At 42.5% G+C, this 14,221-nt stretch overlaps 1 protein-coding gene across 1 annotated transcript in view; it reads right to left on the reverse strand.

Annotated features, from left to right (window-relative positions):
* The window catches only part of slc12a2 (solute carrier family 12 member 2), a 63,677-nt gene that overhangs the window by 3,234 nt on the left and 46,222 nt on the right, over positions 1-14,221 (reverse strand). The window contains exons 17-24 of the mRNA XM_084160433.1: positions 12,894-13,034; positions 12,098-12,204; positions 11,343-11,422; positions 10,334-10,474; positions 7,976-8,023; positions 6,582-6,698; positions 5,321-5,432; positions 4,029-4,115 (exon numbers count right to left, since the gene is read on the reverse strand). Of these exons, the coding sequence (XP_084016559.1) occupies positions 4,029-4,115; positions 5,321-5,432; positions 6,582-6,698; positions 7,976-8,023; positions 10,334-10,474; positions 11,343-11,422; positions 12,098-12,204; positions 12,894-13,034 (833 nt within the window). The remainder of the gene's footprint in view (positions 1-4,028; positions 4,116-5,320; positions 5,433-6,581; positions 6,699-7,975; positions 8,024-10,333; positions 10,475-11,342; positions 11,423-12,097; positions 12,205-12,893; positions 13,035-14,221) is intronic.

The raw sequence follows: 14,221 nt of genomic DNA on the forward strand, positions 1-14,221 counted from the left end.
CAATCCCCCGACCTCAACCCAATTGAGATGGCTTGGGATGAGTCGGACACCAGAGTGAAGGAAAAGCAGCCAACAAGTGCTCAGCATATGTGGGAACTCCTTCAAAATAGTTTGAAAATCATTCCATGTGAAGCTGGTTGAGAGAATGCCAACAGTGTGCAAAGCTGTCATCAAGGCAAAGGGTGGCTACTTTGAAGAATCTCAAATATAAAATATATTTTTGATTTGTTTAACACTTTTTTGGTTACTACATGATTCCATATGTGATATTTCATAGTTTTGATGTCTTCACTATTATTCTACAATGTAGAAAATAGTAAAAATAAAGAAAAACCCTGGAAGGAGTAAGTGTGTCCAAACTTTTGACTGGTACTAATTTTATACTAAACATACATATATCATTTACACACATATATAATTTACACACACACACACACATATACATATACATATATATATACACACATTTACATTTTAGGCATTTAGCAGACGCTCTTATCCAGAGCGACTTACAGTTAGTGAGTGCATACATTTTTCATACTGGCCCCCCGTGGGAATCGAAACCACAACCCTGGCGTTGCAAGCACCATGCTCTACCAACTGAGCTACATACAGTGAGGGAAAAGAGTATTTGATCCCCTGCTGATTTTGTATGTTTGCCCACTGACAAAGAAATGATCAGTCTATAATTGTAATGGTAGGTTTATTTGAACAGTGAGAGACAGAATAACAACAACAAAAATCCAGAAAAACGCATGTCAAAAATGTTATAAATTGATTTGCACTTAATGAAATAAGTATTTGACCCCCTCTCAATCAGAAAGATTTCTGGCTCCCAGGTGTCTTTTATACAGGTAACGAGCTGAGATTAGGAGCACACTCTTAAAGGGAGTGCTCCTAATCTCAGCTTGTTACCTGTATAAAAGACACCTGTCCACAGAAGCAATCAATCAATCAGATTCCAAACTCTCCACCATGGCCAAGACCAAAGAGCTCTCCAAGGATGTCAGGGACAAGATTGTAGACCTACACAAGGCTGGAATGGGCTACAAGACCATCGCCAAACAGCTTGGTGAGAAGGTGACAACAGTTGGTGCGATTATTCGCAAATGGAAGAGAAACAAAATAACTGTCAATCTCCCTCGGCCTGGGGCTCCATGCAAGATCTTACCTCGTGGAGTTGCAATGATCATGAGAACGGTGAGGAATCAGCCCAGAACTACACGGGAGGATCTTGTTAATGATCTCAAGGCAGCTGGGACCATAGTCACCAAGAAAACAATTGGTAACACACTATGCCGTGAAGGACTGAAATCCTGCAGCGCCCGCAAGGTCCCCCTGCTCAAGAAAGCACATACACAGGGGCGTCTGAAAGTTTGCCAATTAACATCTGAATGAATCAGAGGAGAACTGGGTGAAAGTGTTGTGGTCAGATGAGACCAAAATAGAGCTCTTTGGCATCAACTCAACTCGCCGTGTTTGGAGGAGGAAGAATGCTGCCTATGACCCCAAGAACACCATCCCCACCGTCAAACATGGAGGTGGAAACATTATGCTTTGGGGGTGTTTTTCTGCTATGGGGACAGGACAACTTCACCGCATCAAAAGGACCATGTACCATCAAATCTTGGGTGAGAACCTCCTTCCCTCAGCCAGGGCATTGAAAATGGTCGTGGATGGGTATTCCAGCATGACAATGACCCAAAACACATGGCTAAGGCAACAAAGGAGTGGCTCAAGAAGAAGCACATTAAGGTCCTGGAGTGGCCTAGCCAGTCTCCAGACCTTAATCCCATAGAAAATCTGTGGAGGAAGCTGAAGGTTCGAGTTGCCAAACGTCAGCCTCGAAACCTTAATGACTTGGAGAAGATCTGCAAAGAGGAGTGGGACAAAATCCCTCCTGAGATGTGTGCAAACCTGGTGGCCAACTACAAGAAACGTCTGACCTCTGTGATTGCCAACAAGGGTTTTGCCACCAAGTACTAAGTAATGTTTTGCAGAGGGGTCAAATACTTATTTCCCTCATTAAAATGCAAATCAATTTATAAAATGTTTGACATGCGTTTTTCTGAATTTTGTTGTTGTTATTCTGTCTCTCACTGTTCATATAAACCTACCATTAAAATTATAGACTGCTCATGTCTTTGTCAGTGGGCAAACGTACAAAATCAGCAGGGGATCAAATACTTTTTTCCTTCACTGTACATACACACATACATATATACAGTTGAAGTCGGAAGTTTACATACACCTTAGCAAAATACATTTAAACTCAGTTTTTCACAATTCCTGACATTTAATCATAGTAAATATTCCCTGTCTTAGGTCAGTTAGGATCACCACTTTATTTTAAGAATGTGAAATGTCAGAATAATAGTAGAGAGAATTATTTATTTCAGCTTTTATTTCTTTCGTCACATTCCCAGTGTGTCAGAAGTTTACATACACTCAATTAGTATTTGGTAGCATTGCCTTTAAATTGTTTAACTTGGGTCAAACGTTTCGGGAAGCCTTCCACAAATTTCCCACAATAAGTTGGGTGAATTGTGGCCCATTCCTCCTGACAGAGCTGGTGTAACTGAGTCAGGTTTGTAGGACTCCTTCCTCGCATACACTTTTTCAGTTCTGCCCACAAACTTTCTATAGGATTGAGGTCAGGGCTTAGTGATGGCCACTTCAATACCTTTACTTTGTTGTCCTTAAGCCATTTTGCCACAACTTTGGAAGTATGCTTGGGGTCATTGTCCATTTGGAAGACCCATTTGCGACCAAGCTTTAACTTCCTGACTGATGTCTTGAGATGTTGCTTCAATATATCCACATAATCTTCCTTCCTCATGATGCCATCTATTTTGTGAAGTGCACCAGTCCCTCTTGCAGCAAAGCACCCCCACAGCATGATGCTGTCACCCGTGGTGTTCTTCGGCTTGAAAGACCCCCATTTTTCCTCCAAACAAAACGATGGTCATTATGGCCAAACAGTTCTATTTTTGTTTCATCAGACCAGAGGACATTTCTCCAAAAAGTACGATCTTTGTCCCCATGTGCAGTTGCAAACCGTAGTCTGGCTTTTTTATGGCTGTTTTGGAGCAGTGTCTTCTTCCTTGCTGAGCGGCCTTTTGGGTTATGCCGATATAGGACTCGTTTTACTGTGGATATAGATACTTTTGTACCTGTTTCACAAGGTCCTTTGCTGTTGTTCTGGGATTGATTTGCACTTTTCGCACCAAAGTACATTCATCTCTAGGAGACAGAACACGTCTCCTTCCTGAGCGATATGACTGCTGCGTGGTCCCATGATGTTTATACTTGCGTACTATTGTTTGTACAGATGAATGTGGTACCTTCAGGCGTTTGGAAATTGCTCCCAAGGATGAACCAGACTTGTGGAGGTCTACAATTTTTTTTCTGAGGTCTTGGCTGATTTCTTTAGATTTTCCAATGATGTCAAGCAAAGAGGCACTGAGTTTGAAGGTAGGTCTTGAAATACATCCAAAAGGTACACCTCCAATTGACTCAAATAATGTCAATTAGCCTATCAGAAGCTTCTAAAGCCATGACATAATTTTCTGGAACGGGTGACAGCATTATATATATATATATATATATATATATATATATATATAGATATAGATATAGATAGCAGTAATACGTTTCATTCAAAATATGTTTCAATTCAAATGACCGCTACTGTATGTTACTATGCACAATAATCTGTTTTCAACTTGTGGAAAACATTGTGGCCTGCAGTTTACATTAGCAATCAGCAATACGCCACTTGAGTGTCCAAAAGGGAATTATCCTATTATTCATATTTGAGAATGTCAATAAAAGGTTTCCTGTAAGTATTTAAGTGCTTGCAGACTTGTTGACTCCCAGCTCAAACAACGCAGTCTGCTTAGTTACTTCACTTTTGTCTTTTTATATCAATTTCAATGAAGAACTCATTTTTCAAATGAAAATAGACATTTAAAAAAATCTGACATCTGTCAAAAGGGAGAATCAATCATGAGATAAAAACAACGTACTTCTCTTTTTTGGGCTTGGTGTTGATGTCTCCCAGTACATTGATGTCGGAGAAGTCTATCCTGAACTTGCTGAGCAGTGTGGCCATCCTGAGGAGGAACAACAAATGCCTTATCAAACACTGAAAAGCCACTTACATCCAGAAGCTTTAGAGAGACTGCAAACACAAGCCACGGAGGGCATGAAGAAGCCATTTTGAAAGGGAAATGTCATAGCAAACAGGTGTGAGCTGAAGTTAATATTTTGTAGGGGGAAAGCCGTTGTGGCTGTTGAGAGGCTTTCTCTTCATGACAGTCATTTCCCTAGGCTTTTTTCTTCAAAGATTGGGATAACGTCTATTCAAAAATCTTAAGCGTTGGCTCACGACGACTACAAACATGGAATGTCTGCGTGAGAACTGCGACTTTTATGTCAAAGGACTTTTATATCAAAGGGATACCGGAATCCTCAATGACATGCAGAGAGTTTGGATGGGATATTATTTCAATAATGAAGTCCAAGTATTGAACGAATGAAGTTCAAGAAAGATGGCTAGCCAGTACTGCAACTCTGTGTTCAATTAGCACGGAAATGTCTGGTCCTGGTTTAATGAAATGTCTGGTCCTGGTTTTCAAGCAATAAACATACAAACATATGGCTTGTGGCACACGCTCGCTCTCACACGCAGATATAAGGCTTGGGTTGCCAGGAAGGTGGTCATTTCTGCCAACAACGGGAGGCAGCTATGAGGGACAGGACATTTTGGACAATAATACTGCTGCCATGTGGGTTTGTAATACGCCCAACACAGACAAACAGAGAGACAGAGAGAAAAAGAGAAAGACAGAGACCCTAACCTGCTTATGTGAAGCAAATGCCACAGACGACGATAAAGCATTTATTTAAAACTACATGCAGATGTAATGTGGTGATGCAACAACGTGGGTTTAATCCCGTATGGGCTGTGCCCAGGCCAGTCAGTCAGTGACTAATCAGTATTTTTGGAAGGTGATCCCTGGCACCAGTAACACTGATATTATTTAACAGTTTTAGAGTGAGTTCGCCAGACAGACTTACATCTAGGCCATAAGAGAATAGAAAAATGAAGAATTAAATGTGTATTCCTCAGAATTTAACCTAAAGGTTCTTTGTGTGTTTTGTGGTCATTGCATTTCTGTATCAGCTTATGTCAGCAATGTAGTCAGAATTTGGAATGTAAGGAATGTCAAATGCGTCATTCAGTTATTTCAAGTACTGTCAACACATTCGCATAGGTAGTATAGATCTACAGCAAATAGAAGGGCTCTCCACTCACGCTCTGCGGTCGTGGTCGATCCTGTTTATCTTGCCTCCGATGAAGACGCGGATCTTGCAGTCATTCCACTTCTTCTTGTTGGTGAGCAGGTAGGGGATGAGCAGGGTAAGGCCTGGCAGAGTCAAGATACAGTCAGTCACTCACCATCTGTTTGTGGGGCCATGCTGTATTTTGTTCTTGCTGTGCAGAGTTGGGATATCTCTAGAGTCTAAGGTTTCTAAAGGGTCCTCAAAGCTGCAATGCCCATTTCTGTCCCCATTTCTCAGCCAAGTTACTCTCCTTCCATAATGCTCACCGGTGACATCACAACCAGTAGCAGAAGTATAGTCTCAACTAATTGTTTAACAACAAAACCGACGCGTGCGTAACTATGGGGCAAAACAGACAGGGTTGGCTTAGATGGTTGACAACATGTAAACTATATTTAGTCTCCTATGTTTATTGAAAACATATAATTTACATTTGCACAGTGAGCACTTGTTGTCTCTAAAATAGATTGTTACAATTGTTGGTTAGCTAGCTAGCGAATTTGAGCCATAATAGCATTGACATGAAATCAGTCAAAAAACCTCAAAACAAGACATGGTATTAAGAACAAGATGAAACTAGCTGAAACAAGCCACTTACATTTCACTACATGGCAGTTTTTTGTCATTGTTGCTAGCCATTTTAGCAGACGCTCTTATCCAGAGCGACTTACAGTTAGTGAGTGCATACATTTTTCATACTGAATCACAACAACTCACTGACTTCTGCCCCATTTAAGCATGCGCATTGTTTCTGTGATGTTGTCAGCTAACCCATCTATAGCCTTAAGTGTTTCCCTGCGTCTCAATTATCTACTCTTTCTCCTGAAGTGCACATTCTTCCCAACGCATTTAAAAGCATTGGGTTAGACAAGTGTTTCTCAATCCTGGTCCTGGGGACCCAAAGGGGTGCACATTTTAATTCTTGCCTTAGCACTACTTACCTGATTGAAATCATAAAAAATTATGATGAGTTGATCATTTGAATCAGCTGTGTAGTACTAGGGCAAAATAAAAAAATGTGCACCCCTGCACACCGGGACCAGGATTGAGAAACACTGGGTTAGACGGTTGCCACCATATTTCTATACAAATCATTATCTCTTAAAGGGGAGGGCAGGGAGTGTTTGTCAACTTAAAACTGTGGTATCGAAGCTGCTCTGTAACAGAAACCACTAGGCAGTAAGTAACCACATAGCACCCCCTGGTGGTCTGGAGGACCAGACTGAACTCACCGCCGTCGTCAAAGAGCCACCACACATCCACGGTGCCTTTGCCTTGTTTCCTCTTGAACAGCTGACTGGCGTCCAGCAGCCTCTGGTCAGCCACGTTCAACGTCTGGGGTCTTTTCTCTGTGTGGCCCAAAAATTGCTATGTCAGACACTAAGATCAAGACAGGGCAGGAAGCTGTATCCTCACTAAGGGAGATGACTTAGGTAGGAATTCCTCTCTGCGTGTGACTCAGACTGGGCCCGCATTCATAAAGTGTCTAAGATCAGTTTTGTCTTTCAGATCATAATGAAATCAGATTATACGGACAAGGGGGACCTGATCCTAGATCAGCACTGTCTCCTAGTTTTTATATATTTCTTTAGCCCTGGTCCCAGATATGTTTGTGCCAACTCCTATGGTCATTAGCAAGACCCGGGATCAGGCTGTGTGTGACAGAAATCAAAGGAAGTGGGGATCTTATGTAGCTTTTATCTAACAGTCACAGAACAATGGAAACCTTCTCTGAAGTGGGCTCAGTGGAATGTAAACGGTGTGCAGTCAGTGAGTGTATTTTAACATTCCCTTCTCTGCTCTGTCTGTCAGGGACTTGGATAAGTAGACAGTGGTTATAAAACAGCTGTACCTGAAAAAGCACATGACACAGACAGAGACAGAGAAAGAGGGGTAGAAATAAGTAGAAGGGGGGAGAGGAGGAGAGAAAAGCAGACAAACCCCAAGAGAAACATACATGCCTGCCAGAAAGGAAAGGAGAGAGACAGTGACAAAGTACTGAAGACAGTGTCATCTCCGCAGAAAGAGAAGAAACAGGAAGTCCAGGAAAGAAACGATTTAGAGAAAATACGTCAGAGCAGACACACACACACACGACGGCGCTTCAGAGACTGCGCTAGAGCTACAGGAAGCCGGAGTGAGTTAGGAGCGGAAAGACAACAGCAGAAAATAAACACAGGTTATTCCTAGAGCTGCTACCCGTAACCCTAACCCAGAGCCAGGCAGGAAAGACTAACCCTATCGCTAGACGACAGAGGAAGATGGTAAAAAAAGGGTGACGGAGGATGTGCATGAGAGTGAGAGCAATAGAAACAGAAAGGAAAACCAAACTCAACCAGGTTCCACGGTTTTTCGAAAGCGCATGACTGCGAGTGAGAGCAAGAGAAAGAGAGAATTACAATATGACAGAAAGAGAGAATTACAATAAGGCAATATGACAGAGAAAGACAATGTGTGAGGAAAGGGAAAGGAGATACCTAGTCAGTTGCACAACTGAATGCATTGAACTGAAATGTGTCTTCCGCATTTAAATCCAACCCCTCTGAATCAGAGAGCGAGTACATGTGAGAGTGAGTGAGAGTAATTGAGAGAAAAGTAAAGCAACTCAATAAGGTGGACTGCCTGCCTTTTTTCAACAGCGGCTTCGTTGCGGCTTTGCGTTCATCATCGTCATCTGGATCATGTAAAAAATAAAAATGGAGGGAGAGAATGAGAAGAAAAAAAAGAGAGAGAGAGCGAGAGAGAGAGCGAGAGAGAGAGAGAGAGAGCGAGAGAGAGAGAGAGAGAGAGAGAGAGAGAGAGAGAGCGAGAGAGAGAGAACGGAGGGGTTAATGTTTTTGCTGCTGTCGCCATGATGGGAAACACATGCATCAACAGCCCCGCTACAATGAGGGGACTTTTCTGGGGGTGGGGAGTGGGTGTGTTGGGGGGCCGCTACGTCAGTTATCCCTGCGCCAAACAATATGGAATGGGCTCCAATGGAAAAGGCATCAGTGGTAACACACACACTGTTGGGGTCTCTCAGGGAAGGAACTTCCAACACCGGCAATGGTTAGAAATCTTGGAGTCAGAAAACTCCACTACTGGCTTAGTAGTGGACGAGTACTTTTGGGAGTTAAGACATTGGTTTAGATGTTTGACTCCTTTAAAAGCTACTGGAATTGTCTTAGGACAGATTAGTGTAACCAGTGTTTCAAGCCAGGACCCACTCAAATGCTGTGACTTCAACCATTTGAGAAACACTGCTTCAAGACAACTTAACAGTTTAAATAACATACTAAATAACTAGGTCTAAATCACTCTCTGAAGTATTTTGGGGAGGTTCTCTGGTAATGTCAGAAGTGTGAAAGTAATGTACGCAAGTAATCTGGATGTCAGGAACGTTCTGAGGAAATAATTAAGGTTCCGGCATTAGAATTGCTTACTGCTAAGCCGATTACAGACGTGACATTAATCTTCAATTAGCTGTTTTCGTCACTTGGCACTAGGAGTTCACTATGTAGTACAAACATGTACTGTAGTTTTAGTACAGTCAACCGGCAAACACACAAACACAGTGCACACACACACACCCTCTCTCTCCATCAAACAAGTGCACACTGAAGTATTCACTCACATCAGGGTAACAACAGAAAAGCCACACACACACACAGCTTCAGATGCTCTTCATTATTGACTGTGGGAGTGAATTGAGTGAATCGTGAGAAATGTCACTTCCTCAGTGTGACCACACAGGGTCAGAGACATGAGATCCCGTATGGGAGGAAGAAAATGGAACGTGACGCGTGGAGTAAATAGAATTCAACTGAAGTTCCCAGCCTGTCCATGCTGCACTGTGGGAACAGTTTCCCTGTTTGTTTGGTCATAGTTTAAGGAGGAGGCAAACACACACACTTCAGTGAACCCATGTGTGTGTGTGTATTTGGGTTTGTGTGTGTGCATATGCGTCGTAAGTGCATGAGATGTTTGTGTGCATGTGTGTGCGAGCACGTACGTGTGTGTAAACAAACAAGGACAGACACACACACTGTAGTGAAGCCATCTGTGGGCTGTGGACTAACAAACTGGGCCCAGTGGGAAGGCTGGGGGTCACGGGGTCAGAGGCCACTTCCTCTCTGAGTAGTGCTGCTTACAGGGCCGCCCACTCAGTGTAGCCTAGTGACTGGCTGGCTGGAGAGACTTAAGGGAGGCCTTTGCGAGATCTAGAGGGGATCGGGAGTGTGGCGCTAAACCGCTAAAATTCTTACATCCTGACCCATAAAGCCCTTCCTCTTTCTCAAGCGCGTTCACATTGTGATTTCACAACAAGAAACGTAGTTCACTTTGGCACAGTATCAGACCATTGAATGTCTTCACAAACGCCAAAGTTTCCACATGTTGACGTGAAGTTATGGAAAATTAGGTTGTGTAAGAGGGGTGAACCAACCTTACTGCTCTTGAAGAGATAGTGTTTTCTTCCTGTCCAGCTCTCAGGACCTCCATTAGCTGAAGCAGGTATGTGCACAAAACCACCGGTGTAGAATCTAAGTAAAAAGGCACTCAACATGTGTACCTGTTTATGTGGGTTACTTTAGAATGACGCCTGTAATGGGACATTATATGATGAATTACTTTCCTGTATTTGAGCCTATAATTATCTGTTGTAACTAACTACCTTTGGACCTGCTTAACTGCCAGTATCAAATGTCTGCCAGTGTTGAGCCGAGGACACACTGACAATGTATCTGTGAAACTGTGTGATTCTGTAGCAGCTGATGTTGTGACTTCCTACAAGCCTCTCGGGCTGGTGTTTACAGAACCGTTGGTGCTGTGTGATAAATTTATAAGGGCCTTCTCAGAAGACCCGTTAAGACATTTTCTCGGCTTCTGATCTGGAGGGGTCTCCCTGTTGCAACTTGTAATAAACCGAATCGATTTTTGATTGGCATTATCAACGACTGCTCTCATTTTGGTTCACCTGGAAATTCCCATTACAACTCCTGACCTTTCTGGATGGCTGGGCTGTTCTGGACGCTGGTGGCTTTGGACGAGGGCTTGGACGAATCTCCGTCAGAGTCCTTCATGTCGATGGACACCACCACATCCTTCATCCCCGATGTCTTCTCCTGCGACGACAGCAGGTCATCTGCGAAACAAAGTTAAACTATTAGCCAACTAAAACTGACGTTAACAGAACATCCTGTTAACATTTAAAACAAATGACCTGCAAAGTAGCCCAGGCTTTTTGAGGCCACAATAGTCCATATTGTGTCCACTAAACACAGAAGTGGCCAGTAACTGCTAAAATGTAGGTAATAATCTTGATGAGGTTATGAAATGTAGGTAATTATCTTGATGGGGTTATTTGATGGGTGAAAGGCAAAGTGTTTGAAAACGGCCGGCAAGCCATTTGGGCCAATTAAGGTGAATTTGGGTGGACTTTTGGCCGCATAACAAGCCAGGTCAAGTGACTGGACTGAGGAAGAATAATTCAACTGAAAAGTACACAGTTAGGAACTGCTCGGTAATATGATACAGCCTACTAAAAAATGGGTTTCAAATCCAGGGGATAGAAAAACGTCAACGTTTATGTGAAGCTGAATAAGAAGGGAGTGACAGCGTGAGAACAAGTCAAAGCGATGAACATCTAGAATCTGCAGTTGGACTGTTTGGAAAGTAAATGTACTAAAACATCCCTTTGAGTTACTCGTTTAATTAAATCTCTCTCCAGCTGGGGAGAGCCACACTGAGTTTAAGAATCACACCTCATAATTGGTTGCTTTCGATTCCCTGTGTAGTTGCAAATTGGTTGCGCAGAACATCTTGACATGACGCAGCAAAGCACTGGTGCTAAATTCATTTTCTCAATGATAGAAGAACGTTTTCTGAGGAAACCAATATGAGACTGATGAGATTAGTTGTTTGGCAAGGGAGTGTTTTAGCGTGTGTGTGTGGGTGGGTAAGAGTATCATGTCATTTGGTACGAAAGTGTTGCAGTGTGTGTGTGTGTGTACCTTGTTCTGAGATGTGGGACACATCCAGACCCTCCTTCAGTCTGAGCACCACGGCACCATACTGATAGTCAAAAGCATCACTGAAAGTCAAACAGAAACACGCTCTGTTGGCATTTCACAGGAAGCCGCTTGACACAGAGCTGGGCCTGGCTCTGTGTTTAAGTGTACAACACGCTACATTAAACGTGTACTTTTCCACTTGGACAAAACACGTACACACACTAACCCGGCTAACGCAAACAAACAAGCTTAGGACTCAGGCCACAATGAATGGTTTCGAAGGACAAAGCTAAATGCCTTACTGGTAGAGGTGGGAACTTCATGATATTGTGAAAACTGGCAGCCAGACTTCACCCATTTAATAATACTTTGATGTCTATAGGTGAAGCTAGCATGAATTGAAAACTAAAGAGCACATTCCTATAAGTATTAGCGTAGCTTTTAATATGCTGTGGCTGAACCATCTCTAACCTTCCAATCTAATACAATAATCTCCACACTTTACACCAGGAACTGATTCAACCTAAATCCATTGGTTATAATACCACGTGACTCTGATTAAGTTGATAGAGGTTTTCAGAAATCCAAGTTGTGTGTATTCTACTCCATATAAACTACTTTGGGTTGTGTGTCAAAGCTTGTTATCTTCACAAACCATCACATGTTCATGTGCTTTAAAACAAATGACTGTTCTAATCAGGTGTCTTTGTGACAGCCTTTTGACAAGGTGGCTTGCGAGGCCCCCGCTGACTCACTGGATCATCTGGATGTAGGTCTCAACGTTCATCATGTCTCCGTCCTTCCAGTCGTTCTTGAAGCCAATCACCAGAGTGTTGGGCCTCAGACGACCTAGTCCAGCAGCCTTGAGAAAACACAGGTCAGAACAACCTAAAGAAACCACTAAATAAATCACGGTCAGGAGTTACAACCTCCTAGCTCAATTTCACATGCTGCTGCATCTCCCAAAAACCAGGTCACGCAATCGCTTTCAAGCATAAAGGTCTGGTTGGCAGGCGATCATATAAAAGAGCACCATAGGCGTCAGGGTCAATTCAATCTCCATCCATGGCTATTTTTTTAATTCTAGTTTTCAGTGTCAACTGATAATTCCATGGAGTTGAACTGGAGTTGACGCCAATGCCACACTACCGTGGGTTTCAATATATTTTCATGCACTTTGACTGAATGTGCTTGAACTTTAGGATAAATAATTACAACTTTGTATTACGGTCAAAGGCTTGTGTTTCAAGGGCAACCAGAGTAGGGTGGCAGGTGGCCTAGCGGTTAGAGCGTTGGTCCAGTAACCAAAAGGTTGCCAGTTTGAATCCCCGAACCGACAAGGTGTAAAATCTGTCATTCTGCCCTTGAGCAAGGTTGTTAACCCCCCACACCTCTCAGTTTCAACGCGTGTGAAATTGATGAGACAAAATACCTTTAATTCAAATAGAACAAAAATGACTTCACATTTTATGTACTTTAAAGAAATTACAGCACACTTCACTCCTATGGCTTGGACCGCTGCCACTAATTGTAACGTTTGTCTGTTCTCACCTGTAGCAGATACTGGGTGCCCTCTCGAATGTCCTCGGCGAACACGGGGGTGTAGAATGCCTTGGTCTCGTTCTTCATCAGCCAGCGCTGATAACGTGTCTGGTCGTTGGACAGCTCTTTGAAGTTGGGCCTTCTGGAGCCCTGTGGACACAACACACATAGAAAAGAATAGAGTTACGCTAAAGGCTAAGTGTAGCATTTAGCAACTCATGAACCAAACCGAAGTAGTTCCACCTTGCAGTCAAAATCACAGGAGGTGGATATATTTACAGTACCAATTATCGTTAGAGAAGGCTCTCAAGTTGCCCTGAAAAAAGCCCCAATTTAACCAACACCCATCTATTTTCTGTGACTACCTGAACCTACCATTTGGTTTTGAAGTATTGAAACCAAACCATATGGATTTGAATTAAAAGTATTTTAATAAATATGAAAAGTTGAATGTAAGAAGCGCTGATCATTTCAAATAGGCTACATGTCGTATTAAACAGCATATAAACACTAAATAGGTCAGGACCCAGAGAGGTAGCCTAAGAAGGACCCAAAATTAATTATTTATGCTATATTATGGTGGTCCTCTGTAGCTCAGCTGGTAGAGCACGGCGCTTGTAATGCCAAGGTAGTGGGTTCGATCCCCGGGACCACCCATACACAAAAATGTATGCACGCATGACTAAGTCGCTTTGGATAAAAGTGTCTGCTAAATGGCATATTATATTATTATTATTATTATTATTTCAAGGCTATAGCCTACAAAGAAATACATTGTGAAGCATTTGCTAGTGTGACACAATAGGCTGGTAGGGACATAAAGGGCTCAGCATTTAGTTGTATTAAATCATTATAGTCTAGAAATTGCGCATATAGGCTGTGACTTACTTAGGATTAAATACAAATTAATTGAAAAACACCTTATTAGATCATTTTAAAAACATGAGTTTGGCCAGAGTCTGTGGCCTCAGGCTCATGCGATGGTGCCTGGAGAGCAGGCCAGCACCTGAGAACATCCTCTCCCTGCTTTCCGGGCTACTGGAGATAGTGAAAATACCTGTTTGGCCACTCTTCCCAGGCTGGGCAGAGATGCAGAGTTCTCTTTTTTTTCTCTATAGGTAGGCCTAAAAGGTTCAAAACGGAAAGGTCCTTTAAACTGGGAATATGCCAGGCCTATTGAACCAAAATCAATTGGCCTATTGTATAGATAGATCCAAAATTAACTAAACTTTTAAGAGATCTGATTTTTAGTTTATAAATACTTTGCTACAATGACACTTAGCTAGCTAGCTACCCACCGCATTCCTTTCTGTTAGCATCTGCACCTTGTACACATC

This window comes from Coregonus lavaretus, assembly GCF_964263955.1.
Source record: "Coregonus lavaretus genome assembly, chromosome: 4".
NCBI classification, from domain to species: domain Eukaryota; kingdom Metazoa; phylum Chordata; class Actinopteri; order Salmoniformes; family Salmonidae; genus Coregonus; species Coregonus lavaretus.